Genomic DNA, 19,889 nt, shown 5'->3' on the forward strand with positions numbered 1-19,889 from the left:
TGTGTGTTTGATGAGGGAATAACATTATAACATAACTTAAAGCTAAAAAAAAGTCAGTTTTACATGATACCGCCCCTTTAAACCATGAAAGTAAAGGTTTATTTACATAAAAAATATTTAAAGCAACTTCAGTATAATAAATAAATATTACATATTAAATGTAATTATAATATTAAATAATTTAATATTCAATCATATTCTTTTATATATATTTTTTTTTAATTAAGGTTAAAACCAGGCTAAAAAAAATCCCTTGATTTAGTTCAAATGTCAAACTTTAACATTTTAAACCAGCTGATTTTTACCGGTGGCGTTATGATTTCCTGCTGCGTTGTTGAGGTTGGAGACCGGAGCTATGAAGGTTCTGGTCTGGTGGTCTCCGCTGCTGTTGGCGGTCTTTGTGGCCCGCTGTGGTGGAACCGGAACCGGACCTCGATGCGCCGCTGGGGTGAGCGGCTCCATCGCTTTGGGTTTACTTAGCTTGTACGCAACTGGAAAGATTAAACAGACAGTCAGAAAAAATTTTAAATAAGCAAATATGTATCTCTTACAACATTAATTTAAAATATAAAAACAGCTGATGTCCTCAAGAAATGCAAATACCAAAGTAACTTTCATCTGTTTCAGCAGATGTCTGTAAATGACCATTTAATGAAAGAAAATACCAAAAAATTTAATTCAAAGATTTTTTTCTCAACGTCAAATAAATGAAAAACAAACCCAAAAATGTAAGAAACTGTACGGCTGTCTTTTAATAAGCCTTTTCAACCAATTTACAGATACATTTTCTACAGTAATTATTCTATTTGGAACATTTTAACTAAAATATAAGTGAGTTCAGTTTGTTCAGAAGGTTAAAAAACTTTTTGGAGGGTAATTTTATTTAAAAATCTTTCAAAATGAATGATTCTTGTAGCGCTCGAACACTTTTAGTCCACAATGCAAAAATTTAAGACACCTCTGACCTAAATGAATGCATCAAGTAATCCACATAATTTCTACAACAGATTTAACCAAAACAAAAAACAAAAATCATGAAGCTCAGCCCTAGTCATCAGAAACCTTTTATTGTTTGTTTTATTCTTGTCATTTTTTCCTGAAATATGCAGCGTTCTCACATACGGCTTAAATGTTTTGGTGCAGCAGTACACAGTGCACGACACCATGTTTGGAAATTTTATTAAATTTAATAAAAAGGAAAGCATGAAAAAAAATGAGGAAACAAAACAAGAAACGTTTAAAATGTATGATGTTGTATCCAGGGTGATTTCATCAGAGGAATGACGTTAAATGAATAAAAACTAATAAATCTGATCATGCAATGTTGTTGTTCCAAACAGGGCAAACTATATATAAAGTGAGTTTTCTTTTACTTTATAAGAGTCTGAACCATAGCTTGTAGCTTGGGTTGTTTGTTGTGGTCTTGCGGATAGTGGCTTTCTTCAGTAAAGCAAACAGTAAATATAATAGTCAAACTGGATGAACAGGTTAAAGAAGGAAACTCGAAGTAAAACCCTCCTTGAAAATCTTTATCTCTCCAGGAAATTGGTCACAGGCGGCAACCAGGACAGGAATTTAAAAATTTTACTGATGGAGAAGTCAGAAAACAGCTAGGTCAGCATTTAGACAACCATGCTGCTCGTAACACAAGAAGCACAAAGATTTTTTCACAATTCCCTTGTTATGACTTCCATCAGCTGCTGCAGCCATTACTTAAATCACTCATTTTTAACCAATCGTAAATTATTTTCTTGTGTGTGACCTGTAAAACTGTTTCAAACGCTGAGAACATTATTTTATTACTCCAATAAACTCAATATAAGTGGTGTTCACACTCATTTAACCTCTTATGCGAGTTATTGCCACATAACTTTTAATTCAGGAGAGAGTGCAGTTACTCACTTCCTGTTAAAGACGAGTTTTCCTCGTCTTTGCATGCAACTGTTGCCGCATGCCTGCTCAGAATGAGGGATTTTTGCAAAGTCAACAACTCAATGCAATGGCAGTGCAGGATGTGTGAATGATGCATGTCTGAGTTTAAAAAAATTTCAATAAACTGAACTGAACTGACTGGGATGGTAATTAAGATCAATTTGGAACGTAGATGAATGAATTCGACTGGATAACTGGACTGTTTTTTTTGTAAGGTGCTTTGAGACGTGCATAATTCTGAATTGGTGCAAAAAAAATAAACTAAATTAAAATGGAATTGATGGATTTACCAGCATAAATCAGACATAAAACTGATTGACATAACACTGAAAAAAAATAAAATATATATATTTCAATAGAAAATTGATATAGAAATAGAAAATACATGCAAATATTTTTATGGCTACATAATCTAAAATAAAAATAAATCAGTTTAAATATTCCCTCACAAAAGTTAATGAAAACATTCAACACCAGCATAAATTACACTTCATACAAGTGATTCCTCATTAGACTTCCTGTTATTTTTTTATTTCTCATGAAAATAAACACAAAGTTAGGACAGAATAATTCACCTTGTAGTGATAACTCTGTCCACTGAAGTTCATGTCACAATAACAAATATTGTCAAACGATAAATCATTCAACAAATTATTGCAATAAATGATAATATTGTTGTTTTGAGACAATTTTCAAGTAATAATCAAAGTTCATTCTTTCAAAGACCAATAAAGAACATTTAACACTCAAACTGGAAGACATTTTAAATATCCAAAATAAATAAACAAAAACAACAGAAATAATAAATAAAATGAATTATAAACTATCTGTAAACAAAATTATCCAACAAAAAAAGGCTAGTCTAGACCAAAGCACCAGACTGAAAACTTTTGTCAACCAGTTTTTGGTAGAAAGAGAAAAACAGTAAATCATGCAAATGGAAATCATTGAGCTTGTATTTATTTTTTATGCCATTAATTGATTTACTGCGACAGGTCTAGTATATACTGATGTGTAGTTCTGGTTTGAGTGCAGCAGAAGTGGAAAAGTCCATATTTAAAGTCTTAATTCGAGGTGTGTTTCTTTGTGTGCACAAGAGGAGAGAACAGAGATCAGAGCAGCGTGGCGAAATCCACCCTTAGTAAATAAATGTTAGATGAGCGACTCAATAATTAATCTCCTCTCTGACTCAAGCAGCCTCACCTTGCTCTTGAGCGCTTTTCACCTGCGTTAAGAACGTCTGAGTCCGCTCATCGTCCTGCAGCTCCAGCATCAGCTCTGGAGACCTTTCTCCTCTGATTCGTACTGTAATACTCGCTGAGGAAAAAACACCTGCATGTCAGACACGTTTGGATTTTGCAAACACATTAGAAACACAACAGCAACCTAAATCAGCATTCCTTCAGCGAGCTTTGGCAACTTATGGCCCAACTCTGCAGCTAAATAAAGCCGCTTTGTGCTGCAAGCATTCTCTAAAAATATACGTCTGGGAAAGGGAGCAGAACTAAACTCTGCAAATATGAGTCTGAAACTTGTAACAAGCTGATTGGATGCGTGGAGTTAAACTCAAGAAGTACTCACAATCGTCAGAAAAGTCAATCAGGAGAGCCTCTTCAGCTTCTGGAGGGAAACAAAATAGAAAGGAAAACGGTTAAGTTCAAAGGTCGGCAGTGGGAGTGAACCTGCAGGTAATTCAGAGGGAAACGGTCTGAGTTTACTTTAAAATGTCTCTTTGAAGTGGAAATTAAAAAGTGAAAGTTTAACTTTCACTTTCACATTACAGAGATGTGACCTTGTCACATTATAACCAAAAGTTCAAGAGAAAAATGACACATGGTTTTTATTTCATTCTCTCACATTAAAACCTTAAAAGTGTGGCATGCATCTATATTCATCCCCTTTATTCTAAAATCCTGTGCAACCAATTACCTTCCATAATAACCTAATTAGAAATTTAAATTAGTTGCATTTAAAGGGTTGAGGTCTGCCAGAGAACATTTGCGAACAAGATGGAGTCTCATAGAATGATTTAGATAAAATAATATTCATGTGCTAGGAGAACCTAATCAAAGTTCAGACCTAAATCTAACACAAAAGTCTTGGGCAAGACTTGAAAAGTTCATGACCATAGAAAACCTGTCACAATAATCAATAAATTAATTAATCGCATCACAAATTAAAACAATCTCAATGATTTCATGATTTATTGTTTTCCCTTTCTCTCTTTACCAAAATTGGTCTTCAGCTTGATGCTTTAGTCTCAACTAGCCTTTTTTTAAAGGATAATTTTGTTTACAGTGACTTCATAATTCATTTTATTTCCTATTTTGTTAATTATTTATTTTGGATATTTAAAATGTCTTCCAGTTCCAGTGTTAAATGTTAATTATAATTTAAAGTTTCTTGATCTTTGACAATATTTTCTTGCATTACTTTGTCATTATTATCACTATATTACATGAAAATAGTCTCAAAACAACATTATAGTTTCATCGCAATAACTTCTGGAAAAATATATTGTCCAGCAAAATTTGTTATCGTGACAGGCCTCGGTAAAAGTACTCGCTCAATTGTGGCTGAATAAAAATGCACACCACATTTCTGTATGCGAAACTAAGTATCGTTTCCTTTCCACTTCACAAATACACACACACAACTTTTCTACACCTCAAATCCCAATAAGAAAGCTTGTGGGTGAAAATGTTTAATACGTTAAACATCACGTTTTACTGAATCCTTTAACAATTTTAGAGTTACAGAATATTTAATAATAATGATCAGAATATGCAGAAAAATGTTTAATGTCTAACGCTGAGAAGAAAAAAAGATACATACCTCGTATAATTTCAAATTTCTGGTTCACAGGTATGGATAACTGGGCCACTGGACGAGACACGACAGCATCAGGAGTGGCCAAAACGCCCAATCTAGATGAGAGCAGCACAGATTCTGATGTTGAAATGACTGAATTCAGCTTTACTGAATTCAGTCATTTACTTTTTCCATCACAAAACCCATAATGCAATTAAAACTCAATCATTCAGCACAAGTAAGATGCGTGTGCTGGGAAGATTTTAATCTTTATTAATGGAACAAAATGCAAATTTAGTATGTAAAAAGAGAGCATGCATTCATGCAAATTCATCCTCTAAACTGCAGTTAGGTTAAATCAGCTGAATAAGCAAACAACGGTGGAAAAATAACAAGCAGGCTGGCTCTGTTCTTCGTTCAAAGTTAATAAAGACAAGTCTGAGGGAAAAACTGAATTATTCAGGGTTTAAAAAGTAATAAGTTATAAAGTTTTAAAACAAAAGGATTCAGATCTTTGATGAATGTTAATATTGGCAGGGAAACACTCACCGATAACTGACTGGGATTGAATCAGCGCTCTACCCACACTTCCCTTTCGCTTCACAATAAAAATGATTCAGGCTTTCTAAATGCGTCACAGGGAGTTCTCTGAATCAACTGGGATAACCTCAGACATCACAAACTACAAACCAAAAATCTACTGCAGAGGGGTTGCATCCAGTCATATCATAACCCAGAGTAAAATACCATGACTTCACAATATATTCACTGAAAAATCTGCTAGACTACTCCCATTGCTGCTAAACAATTACTTTTTTTTTTGAGAAATGTGCTTCTTTTTTTATGTTTTTAGGATTTTCAGCCAATGACCTAAGCTAACAGAATTTAGTTAACATGATTATCACCTCTCTGTCTGCTCTTTATAGAGCAACACTTAGAGAATAAAATAATTACGTTTGGAAACCTTTTATCCCAATTAATTAACCTACTTTACAGCTTGATTGCTCTAGTTTTAAAACCAGGTCATCTTAAAATAATCCTTCAATTTATGGTGATTTTTGCAAGAAGGAATATTTCCAAAAATGACACGAACAGAGAAAAGAGAAACCTCTGTTTATTTATGATATACCTCTGCTAGCTTATATATTAGCGGTAAGAATTTATTATATTGTTTATTATTTATCATGAAACATTGCGTGTCATGATGAGAATTTTTATCTATTGTTTTCACAATAAAAACCCCATTAATGAAGTTTAAAATCCACCAAAACTGTCTGTATTGTAGGAAAACAATTTAATTAAATTCCCTCAGATTGGTACAAAGAAGAGAAAAGTACGCAGTCATTTACAGTTTTCTACTATAAACAGACAACTTTCATGGTGAAAAAATAATCATTAACTTATTATTATTATATAAAGGTATGACAAAATGTATATATTATATTTGAGCTGTCATAGTTTAATTTGGCCCATCAGAACTGCTTCTTGGATGAGTTAATATGGTTTAAACAGCCTGAGGCTTAGAGACCGTGTGACTCTCATTACAGCCCAAGACCAAGCGAAGGAATTCAGAATAATCTGTGGTGAGGTGGATGATGGTGGAACTAACTGGGAGCTATACTGGTGATTGGACACACAGCTCCCACTATCACTAAGCAAACCCTGCAGCTGTCAAACAGACACTAGACATGATCTACCACATGACTTCCTGTTAAATTACAATCCAGTGGCAACAAAAAAGTTTCTCATTCAGCTAAAAATCCTGGAACCAAGAAGTTCTGATCAAACCTGGATCAACTTTGCTTTCCAACAACACATCCTGTCTGTCAGTGTGACATTGTTCACTTGCTTACAGTGCTTTGATTATCTTGCATGTTTGCATGCTGAAAGCCATACTTTGTTTATAAAGCAGGGCGCTGGATGTTGACTGATGAGACATTTCTTATATACACAACTCTGCATACATGACATACGTTCAGGCTCCATGGCAGCCAATCCAAAAAAAAAAAAAAGCAAAACACCAAACACTGAAACCCTACAGTAAATAATGCACTGAGAAATTACTCTGTGCCCCACGGATCCGCACAATATACTGAACTACAACAATCGTCTCAAAAATCAATATGTCCTAAAGTAACATGGTTTTATTTCAACAATAATGTAGATGTGAAGTTTATAAAAAATTGTTCATTTATTCCTCAACTTTATTTTTGTTTAGTCAAAAAAATGTGATGTTCTGATGTTTATTGCTACATACGTTTTGCTACGTTGCTCTTGACTGTTGGTGGTTACCATAGCAACCAATAACTGACAGCTCCTCCCCCTTTTTATGCTGCCTTCTGAAACTGTGCTATTTATTGAGATCACCTCTGTGTTTCCTTTATAAACATTATATTTTAACATATATTTTTAGACAAATGTAATAATATAAAAGGTTTCATATATAACTTTGTCTTGTTTTGTTTTAACTATTATCGTAATTAGCTGTGTTTAATTTTACAACCGTTAACTGCTCATTGGGAGCCATTGCCCAGTCATTTGTTTAGGTTTATTTGTTGTATTTTATTTAATGTAAAAGGACAGAAACCAACGTGATTTTCTATCTATAAATTCAGTGAACCTGAATGTGTCTGTTGTGAAGTCAACCTACTGGACTTGAGACAAACAAAGAAGGGTTACACTAAGACAATAAAGCTTAAAAAGAGTGACAGAAACTTTGTGATGATGGATAAAGAGGGTAGTAGCTGAAAATATGAAGTAATCTCAATATTTAATAATAATATTATGGTGCCATGTTTAACAAAGAGCTAATATTCAACAACACTCTTCAGTGTGGAAGCTTTTACTGAGTGACAAGTAATTAAAGTCAAGATGGCTGAAAAGAATATAGGAACATTGGTAAACTTTGTCCTTTTGAAATGTATTCCGTTTTTAAATGCTAGATGCTTTCCAGAAACATTTCTAATAGAAAACACGTAGAAACTACCGTTTGCGTAATCACTAAAATACTCATTTCATAGTCATTTAATAGAAGAGTATGAATGAGTACCTTTTGAAAATAACTTTTAAGCAGTTATGAAACATACTTGTTATTTATTAGCCCATGTTTTTGTATTTAAAAATGTTTTTAGTGGTCTAGTGTTGCATTCTGATCTTTTTTTCATTAGCTATGAGCAGAAAATCAATTAGCTATACAGTATAATGTATTTAACTTTGTGAATTGAAAATTATTTATTCCTGACAATGTGGCAGGAGGCTTCCTTCACTCAATAAAAGATGCGTTGTTTAAAAATATTTTGAATGTTGTTATGTTTTCTCATATTACAGTTATTAAAGAGACAACAGAATCAGTTAAAAATAAGCATGAGCAGGCCAAAGCCAAAGCTCAGAAATTAGCTGAAAATTATGATCAGTGCACAGAAAAATGTCTTGACAACACGAACACAATCTGCTATTGATTTACCAGCTGTGCAACACTAAAATCTGATTTTATATATCTGATACTTACATAAACTCTCCATTGCGTTCAATTAGAGACAGCAGTCTGGGCTCCTTCTGGCCAGACCTCAGCTCCTGACCTTTCACAGTGTGAGCAGCTCAATCAAGGAATCAATGTGATGGAGGATGAGGGAGCAGCGTGGACACCACAACAAAGGGCCTGTTCAACTCAATCATTACCCCACTGCGCTTACTGATCGATTAGTTTCATTCTGGCAGCAGATAGATGTTAAAATGAAACCATAGAAAGTGAAAACAGGAGTCAAAATAATCTGAAGGAAAACAGGACAGAGGGATGCAGTTTGGAAGCAGCTGCATTAGATTAAATAATGACAGTTACTGAAATATAAATAGGTTTAGTCAATGTTAGTAGCATTATATGTTCATATGGTTAGCAGGGGATTAAAAGTCGGTTGTGTTCTTATCAAGATACATAAAGCTAAGGTTAGGCTAACCCTAACTAAAAATAAAACGAAAACATCACTTAAAGGATATTGCCAAGCATTCCTCGTTGGATATCCCCAAAGTGGACTCCATTCTTACCCGGAACACATAAATACCCCTTCGCGGTTGGCTTTGTGTGGGATCGGCAGGAATGTCGGGGCGAGGAACGTTAAATCCCAACCCGGCGCCGCGGCGGCCTCCTTCCGGGCAGCTGTTTGTCTTCAGCGGCTAATGCTAGCCGTTGCTTAGGCAGCGGGGGGGGGGGTCTCAAATGTTTCAGCGAGCCGCAGAGCTCCACAAATCTCGATTAGCGTCCATAACTCTGTCACATACGGTTATGTTATCCCGCTTTCCTCGCGTCCCGTTCGGTGTCAGGAGGCCAACCGGTCGGGCAGCATAGCGTGAGCGGGCAGTTGGGAGCAGAAATGCTGCTGCTCCTCCAGTAAAGAGATCGCTATGTGGGCTCTCTCCTCCACCCACCTTCGTCAACACCGACGGAGTCCAGCTTCCAGAATTAAGTGGATCAGGAATAAATACTATACTGCCCCCTACTGCCACGGAGTATCCACTAACACTTTTATTCAAAAATCTTACAAAACTAAATTCAGCTAGATAACCACTGGTTTGCTCTAGTTAGCTGGGTGGCTAAATGGCTACCCAGCGCCGTAGATGTTTTTGTAAAAGTTATTGACTATGTTTTTAGGTTTTGTAATAAACATCTGCTTAGCACAAAAAATAAATAAAAATTAAACTCATTTATTTCCTTAATTTATTTTCATTTTTTGGCTGTGAGCAGTGGCGGCTGGCCAGTAGGGGGCGCTTGGGCGCCGCCCCCTTTAAATTGTTTAGATAATAAATGATTTCTATTCTGAACTGCAAAATACTTAGAAATGTATTTATTCATACTGTGTGTCCAATAGACATGTTAGAATTTATTAAAATAGTAAATACATAATTCTAATTGCTCACATTGTGCACACTTCCTATGTGCAGGGCGCCGTCCTAATGAGAGTGTATGTAGGCGCATCAACTTTTGGCAAGCAGGTGATCTGAGGCTGACTTTTAATTGGTTGTTTAAGGTTTTCCACAGGGCGCAGCGCTCTGCGTCCCGGACACACCCATTTTGTTGTGTCATTACTGGTAGAGCGTCAGTACTGGCTAATTTTTTTTAAAACATTGTGTGATTGGACAATCCCCGATTCGACTCATTAGCGCAGCTGCAGTTCGTTAGGTCGATTCACGGTTACGTTTGCATTAAGCAATGCATTTTACTGCTTTCCGTGTTTGCTATTTCAAAGTTCTGGCACGGAGGCAATGTGGACAACAACTGGGGTAAGAGACTTAAAACATCTTTCAGAAAAATGCAAACGGCACGAAAACAGCCGCAGCCACCTAGACAATGCAATGAAGCTAAGTTTTTGGGGGAAACTTAGCATAGCTGAAAGGTGCTTTTCAACTCTGAAAAGAATCAAGACTTTTCTGAGAAACTCAATGACTCAGGACAGGCTGAATGCATTGGCCATGTTGTCAATGGAGAAAAGACTACTCACAGAGATGACTGACTTTAACAAGAATGTAATTGAGAAATTTGCAGGGCAGAAGGAAAGGAGGGCAAAATTCTTGTTCAAATAGTGCTATTTTTTAAGATTTGTTTTGTTTGTTTTTCATTTGTTTGTTTGTGTGCGCCCCCCTCAGTTTTTTTAGCACCAGCCGCTACTGGCTGTGAGTATTTTTGACTAATAATTTTGGCCCATGTATCTGTCACGGTTTATTAACCATCAATATGGTGATTCTCTGCTCTACACCAGAAATAATTAACTTCTTGGATAGAGGAGATTGGACTTGAACCAATTTGAAGGATATTATATTAAAGCTTCTTTAAAATCTCTAGTAGTGCAGTTTGTTCTTATTTATAAATACCAATCAGGATATAGGATCCACTAGAATAAATAAATGCAGGGTGGGTGCATGGATGCAGAAATACATCACTGTATGGAGTACCAATAAGTTTTTATTAGTTTTAATATTTTTACATTGTGTTCATTTCATATTTTTCATACATCAGACAAACCAGTTTAATAAAAACAGTTAAAGTGGTGGAAGATTTTCCTATGAGGATATTATTAATTAAAAGAACATGTGGTCAGTTTTAATTTTAAGTGCACCAATCCCACTAAACTTTGCTACATTAATGACACTCAGCAAATGAAAGTTCCTTTTTGTTTCTGTCAGATTTTAATCAGTTGCTGTACGTTTTAATCTTGTGAATGGCGTAAGGACTAGAGTCCAGCTGTGGCCAGATGTCTCCGTTGGGATGAGCTCTGGTCTGCTGCACTTCTCGCTCAACCAGTTCCACTGACAAGGTGGACGGGCTGAACGTCTCCGTTGCGCGGTACGACTGCGTGAGGTGGCGGAAGGAGGAAGTGTCTGAGACATTTTCGTCAAAGAGGTCGTCCATGAGCTCCTTGCGATGCCTGCGAGAGGCTTTCAGCTGATAGTTCAGGTCAGAAACGAGATCTTTAACGTCTCTCACCAGTGTGGAGCGAAGCCCGAACAGACAGAGCAGGAACACCAGACCGGCACAAATACCAGAGACAAAGTACAGAGCCACTCTCTCTGGGAAACCTGCAGGAGAGGAGAGGGATCATTAATCACAAATCAAACACACTCCATATTCATGTAGACCAAAGATGTAGTTATATCAACATACAGCAGGAATAAATTCACCTCAAGTCCTAAAATGCAATAATGTTCATCCAGTTACTATCCAAGACTAAATGGATAGTCTTGGATATCCATTTAGTGGTTTTAAAATAAAATTAATACACAAGCAGAGAGAATCTGGTTGGTTGTTAAACATTTTTCCCAACAACAGATTTAAATTGACACCAACCATACCCCACCCACCATCAGCTTTACTGCAGGAATCCTCAACATTAGCATGATTAATTGTGTGCAGGCAGGTGTGTTTATTTTTGTTTATTGTGATACTTTACAGTTCTTAGCAAGATTCTTCATAGGCCTTTAGCTTTTTCACACTTTCACCATGAACCCCATTTATAGATATTTTACATGAAAGACCACTAGTTTTAGCTGTCAAGTTGTCAATATAACACACTAAATCTTAAATGTATGCATGATATATAGAAGAAAAAGGGATGCAACACTACAACAATGAGAAAAGGAGGCCAGGAAGAAGTTTTAATAAAAAAAAAAGTGAGGGAGAGGGAAGTATGTCGGTTATGCTAGCTTGACTTTGACAACCTTAACATGCAGATGTGCTGCGGAAAAAGACAATCCACACATCATCTCTGACAGATCATCAGTAAAGTAGGTGTTTAAATAAGCTAATCAACCACAGCTGCATTCAGTCGATCACTTAATAATTGCAAAGTAAATATCAAGCCTGTAAATATCAAAACTGTAACGGACTGAATGTGTTGTTATTTTTCTGGGAAATGTTTGTGCGTTTTTTGGTGTTGAAAATCCTGATACATTAGTGGCGCTGTTGTCAGTCAGTTGCTATGGCAACGTGTCTATGCAATGTAGACCATATGGAGAAAAAAGAAGAATAAGAGGCGTTTTGAGTTGCTCTTCAGCAGTTTTTCTGGGTTATTTTTTCCTTTGCTGCGGCGCTCTAAACTAAATTAATAATGCCTACATCTCCAGGTTTCATTTTGCTGACGGGGTTGTTCTACTGCGGCATCGCAGCTACAGATAACAAGTAAAAGGACCGCATGCGCACACCTCAAGCGTTGTGCGCATGCCCGAAATTTCCGGGCATACACAACAGCATTCAACGCGTGTCGATAAGCAGGTATAGAAAATGGATGGATGGATGGATGGATGGATGGGAAATCTGGCAATGTGAGAGGGCAATGAATCATTCAGAAAACTCATTACAGCTGCTTTTATTTGAACGAAGTCAGATTTGATATTCCTCGATGGGTGAGCCTATCTTTCCACCTTTTCACTCTTTCATAAGTGCACAAAAACTTGCAAATTTTCTAAACAAGCAGACGCATTTATGCAACACAAGGGGGCGCCCACCTAACTGTCATATGGGCATTTTTAGGAAGCAACACAAAGAAACCCTGACACAAATGCCATAACTAATTATTTAGAATGCTGATGTCTCTGGCTTAACTTCTAACTTGAGTTCTCTGTAAGTTAGTAAGAAACACATTTTTCAAAAAATAAATGTTATACGCCTGAAGTTAGGCTTTTGTTCTACATCTGACTGTGGGAAAATACACCAGAAGGGTCCGTTAAAAAAACTTGACCCCATGGTGTCTCAGGGTATCAGAGCACATACCCAATAGTTTTTCAATGATCTCCAGACAGTTGGTAAAGAGCACATTTTGCGGCCTGTAGGTGGGGCCAGTGTACCATCCACCTGCAGGTGAGAGGGGTCTGGGCTCAGAGACCAGTCAGCCGGGCAGATCATACAACAAAACCTGAGAAAATCCGATTAGTGCCTCACCGTGTGTGAGGTCTGAAATCATGAAGGGATCAGTCGACCCTCGACCCACATCTTCAAGAAGATATCTGGGCACTAAAGAGGAAATTATATGTTTACATCAGGAGAATGCCATGCTCCACTGCAACAATAAAATTTTATCAAGTATTTTTGGTCTAGCTTCTAGTGGAAATATTTTATTACACTTGAAACAAGACAAAACTAACTTACAAGTAACTTTCCAGCAAGATGTAGGAGTTTATTTTAAGTCAATAATTCCTTAATATTCAATTCAATTCAGTTACAATTCTAAAATAATTCAGATTCTTGAAAAAGTAAATAGTGATGGCTATTGGCATCTACTCTTGTAGCGGTCTGTATTACAGAGAATCTGAAAAAGCCTCTGACTGAAGACACTATGTTTTCCCAAGATCTGATGAAGAGGATGGTCAGGGTTGTCCATGTTTTTCTTCATTTTATGAAGAATCCTTCTTTGCAACATCATCATCATAGTACTTTTATCAATATTAATGAATTATTTACTTAAAACAAACTCTTACATCTCGCTGAAAATTTACTTGTAAGTTAGTTTTGTTTTATTTCAAGTTTACTAAGATATTTGCACTAAAAACCAAGAATACTTAGTAATGTTTTGTGTTTTGCGGTGTGCCTCAGCTGTGGATAACACCATCCACTCTGTTATTTACCACAAGTGAAGGAGACTCGCAGGTGTTTCCTGGTGCCGGGGAAGCAAGGGTCCCCAAAGGTTTGAGTATCTGCAAAGATTGAACAGTTTTCTCTGCCGTGACACCTGCGGGAAACCTTCCTCAGAGCCACAGCTGACAAACACTCTGAAACAGACAAAACACAGACAAATATAAATCACACCTCACAGATATTCCAGTTTTTCCCCTGTTTGTCACTAAATGTTTGCTTCAGACCCATGTCGGATTTTGATCCTGGCTCCTCAGGACAGTTGGGACTTCCATGAAGCAGGTGTCCAAACGTAGCAGAGTAGATGGCGAGGACAGACTCGTTTTTACACAACAGCCTCAGACGCTCGTTTTCACACACAAGTCTTGTGTGATGGTGTTCTGGAAAAAACAAATTATGAAGCAAAACCAGATAAGCATCTGCAGACTGATATGTTTCAGACTGTGAAATGATTGGTGTCCCACTGAGTGAGAGTGGGACACTCAGTGGGTGTCCTGTGGCGTCTGGCTCCAGGAAGCTGGCAGCAGATCCTGAATGCTGCTGGGCGTTGGCCTCAGGCTGACTGCACCACTTCCTGTGGATGCTCTTTTGGGATTAAATGTTTTTTTAGAGTCAGGACGTTCAGCGGCCTGATGTACTGATAAGGTGGGTGGTTCACACAGCAGCCCAAAGTGACCCAAATCCGATTTTTTTTTTTGCCTTAATGCGACTTACTGTATATCTGATCTTTTCATGACAGTCTGAACAACACAGGTTGTTGTTTTTTTTTCGAATGCGGATATCCAAGTCAACTTGGATATTGTAAAAGTCTTTTATCACTGGTAATATCCCCATATGTGTGTGATGTAAAAAATATGAGTCCAACATTCATTGCAGGGATTTTCCAGCATTAATGTGACATTTGCCATGTAGCATATTGAGCTGAAAAACAAACAAATTGTTTAGTATAGTTAATTCAATCTAAGACACAGTAGTTTGTTTTCAAAGTACTCATTTGTTTTCAAATGAGTACTTTGATGTACCTGGTTTGCACTTGTAGGACACCAAGAGGTACTTGGTGGTGAGTGGACAGGGATCCGGTCCAAACACAGGAGCGAGGACGGGAATGTGACATGACCGCTCGTCCTGACACTCCGACTGCACCTTCTGCAACAGCAGGAAAACATCTGGTATTCTACATGAATCAATGATGTAATAAATCTGTGTTTTTCAAAGTGAGGGCCCTCAGAGGGTTGGAGGGAAGATGTGGAAAAAATGGAAAATGAAAAAATGGAATCCAATACATTTTCAAATCATAAATTTTAATCTTTTGACAAATGGAATTATTAGATATGGCTGAAAACACTGTATAAGAGTTTCACATCAGCCAATATTGATAAATATCAATATCAATAATTAGTGATTTTATTTGTTTGTTTTAAATATCTGTAAAACTTTTGTCCCCACTTTTTACTCCTCATCATTGTTTATTTTTAAGCATTTACTAGGCACAGTGCTGAAACTTGAAACTGCAAGTTGCTTAACAGGCTGTTGCTACGTAACCACAGAGTGAGTGAGTTGCTAGGTAACCAAAGAGTGATTAGTTAGTTGATTGCACCAACCTTTCTTAGCTGGTTCTGAGAGTTTGAGCTGCTTACATCTCCCAGAATGCTGTGCGGTTCTGAATTGGAGTTTGGTGTGTATTCTATGTATTGAATATTCTATCATATTTACTTATATTGATCAAGTATCTATCGGTATATTGTTATTGGTTTATTGTCCAGCCCTATAAAATATACGTTAAAATAACTTATTGAAGCTAGAGATAGAAGAAGAAGAAGAAAAACATTTTCTATCATTTTTATAGTAATAAGTGAATCTGTTTTTGTTGTTGCCACTCTTTGGGAAATGTTAGATATCAAACTTGCAAAAATTTGTTGTTTATCAGCTGATGTTACATTCAAATAGTTCAAATAATACAGCAGACTTAAATACCACTCTGTATTTCAAAATCCAAACATTTTTGTTTGTTAGCTACTCCTGTAAAGTTAAAATTAACAGCCATAACAACATCGGTGTGATGTGAGCTAATTAGAAAACCACACTAATGATAGTAGGTGTGTTACACACATAATGTAGCTTAGGAGTGATAAAGCAGCTGGTGTTAAAATGTTGGTATCGGGGACCCCAAATGAAAATCTGCTAAGGGCCCCAAAAATCTTGGACTGCCACCGGATTACTATAAAAACATGACATTTTCTTATCAAAAGAGGGGATTATGGTGGAAAGTTTTATCTGGTAATATATTCAACATCAGATTAATAAAGGCACAATATATAACCTGATAAAAAAATTTCACTACAGAAATCTTTGTCATCTAAAATCAGTAGGTATGAGGCAGCATTTATGCTAAATTAATCTAATAATTAAAAGTGAGAAAAGTTTTTTAAAATTCAATGACATATTTTGTCTGTGGGTTTCCAATGTCCCCGGTCAGAAGCTAACATTGTTTTGGTGGCAGTGGCATGGAAAGTATCTCACTCCGAGGCCATGATGAAACTGAGATTGTTTTTTTTTTTTATGAACGTCTGTTGGGAACAGATTTGTTGAAGAGGTGGTAAAACTGGTGGGTGCTGGTTTACTGTAAGTCTGTCTTTAACTGTTCTGATGTTACAGAGCCTAGATGTGAAACTGGAAAAGTTTTACCTGTAATAAATCACATGACTGCAGTTTCATCTACCTCTAAAGCGGTGGAGGAAGTACAATCTGTGTCCTCCTCCTCTGCTGTGATGTTTGTGTTTGGTGCAGAGCATAAGTGTTTATAAGGGACACGTCTTCCATAGAAGGCCGATAGGACGGCTACGGATGTCCTGGAGGGACATTTGATGACGAGCAGGTCTCCCTCACAAGCGTGAGCCGTGTGGTTCTTCAGAATACTGTGGAGATACACTGAAACACAAATAGGAGATTATTTCACTTCCTCCCTCTTTCATATTTATTCATCAGGAATGTCTTGTTAACCAATTAGTGGTCTGTAAGACATAAATGTGACTATTTACAGTCCATGTGACTCAGCCCTGCTTCATGTGGACAGGGTGGTGTCCCCAAGTCTCCGTCACTGGGTGTAGCTCTCCAAGACAATGTTTGGACTATGACCACACATACAATCATGTTTCGCAGAAACACAAAGACACCGCGCTGAAGTCCTCCCTCCCATCTGTATTTCCTGTAGCAGCCCCCCGTCTCTTATGTATGTACAGTAGTTCCTCTGATGCCGTCATGTGGGATCCACCTCTGCTGGTGAGCCAAAACTCAGGGACTGTGGTTCATATTTAATGGAATAGTGACTGACTGAATGTAGTTTGACTATTTCTAGAAGATAACTTTCACATTTGTTAGTATAAACACAAACTAGGGAATCTAGAGAAAGGAATCTACTACACAAAATTCATATTTTGCAAGTTTTTGTACTTCAGTTTGGGTTTCTACTGCTTCTAGAAACAGCCAAAGTGATTAAAAAAACACCCTGAGGTTTATGTTAATATTTTTGGTACAAAAGCCTCCAACGTCACAATCAACGGGCATTGAGCTGTCACCTAGCAACTCCAGCAGAGTTCCGCCCGTCACCTAGCAACCCAAACTGAGTTCCAGCTCATTTGGTTATCTGGTTTTAGAATAGAATAGAATAGAACAGAATAGAATAGACTTTATTGATCCCCAAAAATTGGTTATTTGTTGACAAGCTACTCCATCTAAGGTGTTAAATATTAACAACACAAATATAACCATAAGAAATAAAGTTTATAAAATATATATATATATATATATATATATATATTTATAAGTCATGTAGGTAAATCAATATGAGTGTAATTGCAACTAAAAGTAATTCATATGCAGACAGTGGTGTTTTTTTGTTGACTTACCATCCAGAAACCTCTTGCTGCTTGCTTGTTGGCTGTACAGGAGCCTCTACTTCTGCTTTTTAAACATGTACAGTTGTATAATTGTGCGTCAGATTGCAGCCACTTTCATGTGTAAACGTTGAGTTTGGGGGCGTGGCCAGCAGCAGATTATTTGGATTTAAAGTGACAAGAGGCCCTAGAACATCTCAATCTGAAAGGAGCTCAAAATAAGCAGACTAAAATCTCATTTTTAAGAATGATTTTGTGGCTATATTCTTATCCTAATCTGTTTGAGGAGGCATAATAAGTCACCTTTAATGCATTTTATCAGGATTTTATGTGATGGAACAAAATGGCACATATTTGTAAAGTGGAAGAAAATAATGCAGAACATGTTTTCAACTATTTCTTTGTACAACCATCTTTTGCAAGTGGCAAGCTTGAAGTGTATGTCTCTATTAACTCTTTACTTCCAGATCCTGGAATATTTATTCATGCTTTACAACACATTTCAAGCCCTTTAGTAGTTGGACTCCATAAATATGAATATTCTGATATGCTTACTTATGGATATCAGAATAAAGAGGGATGAGTGCAAATGCATGCTGTAGTTTTATTTTCCAAAAAATCTTGAAATCTGCATCATTTCCTTCCACATTTTGGTACTACTTCTGCATAAAATCTCAATGAAATACAATGGAGTTATGGTTGCAAAATGAGGAAAAGCATAGAAAGTCTGAATACTTTTGCACAGCAATGTAATGTCCTACATAGGCGACATTTTGCTTGGTTGCTCTGGCCGTACCAGGCACTTATTCACAAAGAGCCGTTATTAGCTTGTTGCCAAACAAAAGCTACAGCTACTGTCAGTCACACAAAGCTTAAAATCAAAACTGTCTCAAAAATCACCACACAGCAATTACTTTCACTATCAAAAAAAAGAAAGATATCTGGTTCTCCCCTCATATTTTTTCCTGCTGCCTCTTTACCCTGATTTTAGTCTTCCAGCTAAATCATCAGCTCAGAAAAAAGGATGTGCATGTTGTTAGGAAATGTCTTTCCGACGCTTCCTGTTGTAGAAGCCCAAACGTGTGGAAAATCACGCATCAGCATTTTTTCAACCACACATTAAAAAAAGGGAGGAAAGTAAGGAACTTACGAGATAAATCAGGTGCCGAAAGTGCAACGGGCGTCTTGAGAGCAAGAAAAAGAGAAAGAAAACCTAAAGATGTGAAGAAACTCCATGCCTCTATCATTGTGAGTGTTCAGTAACGGAGCACTGGGGTTTGCTGTGCTTGGAAACGGGTCAATGATGCCTTTGTGTCTGCAAAAAGAAAAATACAAAACACAGCCTCCCTGCAGTTCGCTGTGTGAACAACAGTTTAAACCAGACAATTTAAACAATTTGGTAAAACCCAGATGACGATGTCATGGTTTTGTAAACTTCTGCAAATTATATGCAATTATACTGTCAGAAATGAAAATGTTATGCTGCGATAATGACCGTATCAAACAGAAAAAAAATCAAGAGACTTTGTGAAACACGGTGGAACGAGTCCTTTACCACAAAGGACTGAAAAGCCGCTCAGAAAAGAAGAAGCCAGGGCTTCAAATGCAACATAAAAAGTTATATTACAGTTTGCAGAAACACAAATGTGTTCATATTTAGAGATGCCCTGTGGTCTGATGGAACTAAATTTGTGTTGTTTGACCAGAATGACCATCATTACATTAGGAGGAAAATGTTGAAACTTGGAAACCTCAGAACTTTTTCACTTGAATTTTAGAAACAACTTGTCAATTTATTGTTGGGATAATAATAAAAGTGGTGTTTCGTATTCTGATCTTTTTCACTTTCTTATGAAGCAATAAGACACATTATCCTGTTGCTACACACAGAAAGACCTCTCTGCATAAAAATATGAAGAATAACAAAGAATAGTTGCACTTTTAAGACAGAAATAAATTAGGGGAAAAATATACCTAAAATATCCAAAGTCCAAATAAGAAACATGATAAACCAGGACTAACTACCTGGAGTGAGACAGCAGCAGGATCCTGTATGGAGTAAAAGAAAGTGGAAGAGGTCAGAGGAATGTGGTCAGTGACATGGAAACCAGGTGAACCGAGCTGACAAATCGCTTTGA

At 36.9% G+C, this 19,889-nt stretch overlaps 2 protein-coding genes across 6 annotated transcripts in view; both read right to left on the reverse strand.

Moving 5' to 3' along the window:
• ocrl (OCRL inositol polyphosphate-5-phosphatase) overlaps positions 1-9,177 on the reverse strand; it is a 28,183-nt gene extending 19,006 nt beyond the window's left edge. For 2 of the 4 annotated variants that reach the window (XM_028009019.1, XM_028009017.1), the window contains exons 1-6: positions 8,737-9,176; positions 8,252-8,331; positions 4,768-4,859; positions 3,514-3,552; positions 3,136-3,249; positions 306-491 (exon numbers count right to left, since the gene is read on the reverse strand). In XM_028009019.1, the coding sequence (XP_027864820.1) occupies positions 306-491; positions 3,136-3,249; positions 3,514-3,552; positions 4,768-4,859; positions 8,252-8,331; positions 8,737-8,778 (553 nt within the window). In that variant the 5' untranslated portion in view covers positions 8,779-9,176. Of the gene's footprint in view, positions 1-305; positions 492-3,135; positions 3,250-3,513; positions 3,553-4,767; positions 4,860-8,251; positions 8,332-8,736 lie in introns of all 4 variants that reach the window. The other 2 variants (XM_028009018.1, XM_028009020.1) reach the window with 2 other exon arrangements.
• Positions 9,178-10,666: 1,489 nt separating this feature from the next.
• On the reverse strand, positions 10,667-19,073 carry LOC114139723 (protein eva-1 homolog C). Of its 2 annotated transcripts, XM_028009810.1 has the most exons (8): positions 18,902-19,073; positions 16,578-16,786; positions 14,881-15,004; positions 14,086-14,238; positions 13,852-13,995; positions 13,169-13,240; positions 13,001-13,081; positions 10,667-11,310 (listed from the first exon to the last, which is right to left on the reverse strand). In XM_028009810.1, exons 1-8 carry the CDS (start codon positions 18,996-18,998, stop codon positions 10,925-10,927), a joined length of 1,266 nt encoding a protein of 421 aa, XP_027865611.1. In that variant the 5' UTR covers positions 18,999-19,073; the 3' UTR covers positions 10,667-10,924. The 2 variants fall into 2 exon arrangements, with proteins under 2 accessions (XP_027865611.1, XP_027865612.1); XM_028009811.1 differs by lacking the exon at positions 13,001-13,081.
• Between the last annotated feature and the right edge of the window lie 816 nt (positions 19,074-19,889).

The sequence above is a fragment of the Xiphophorus couchianus genome, chromosome 23 (genome assembly GCF_001444195.1).
Source record: "Xiphophorus couchianus chromosome 23, X_couchianus-1.0, whole genome shotgun sequence".
Taxonomy (NCBI): Eukaryota; Metazoa; Chordata; class Actinopteri; order Cyprinodontiformes; family Poeciliidae; genus Xiphophorus; species Xiphophorus couchianus.

Coding starts and splice junctions, on each gene's coding strand:
- LOC114139723 (XM_028009810.1), bottom strand. CDS start 18,998: ATGATAGAGGCATGGAGTTTCTTCACATCTTTAGGTTTTCTTTCTCTT. Junction 15,005..16,577: donor CTTCCTCCACCGCTTTAGAG/GTAGATGAAACT, acceptor CTGCTGTTGCAG/AAGGTGCAGTCGGAGTGTCA. Junction 11,311..13,000: donor GATCATTGAAAAACTATTGG/GTATGTGCTCTG, acceptor CCTCTCCTGCAG/GTTTCCCAGAGAGAGTGGCT.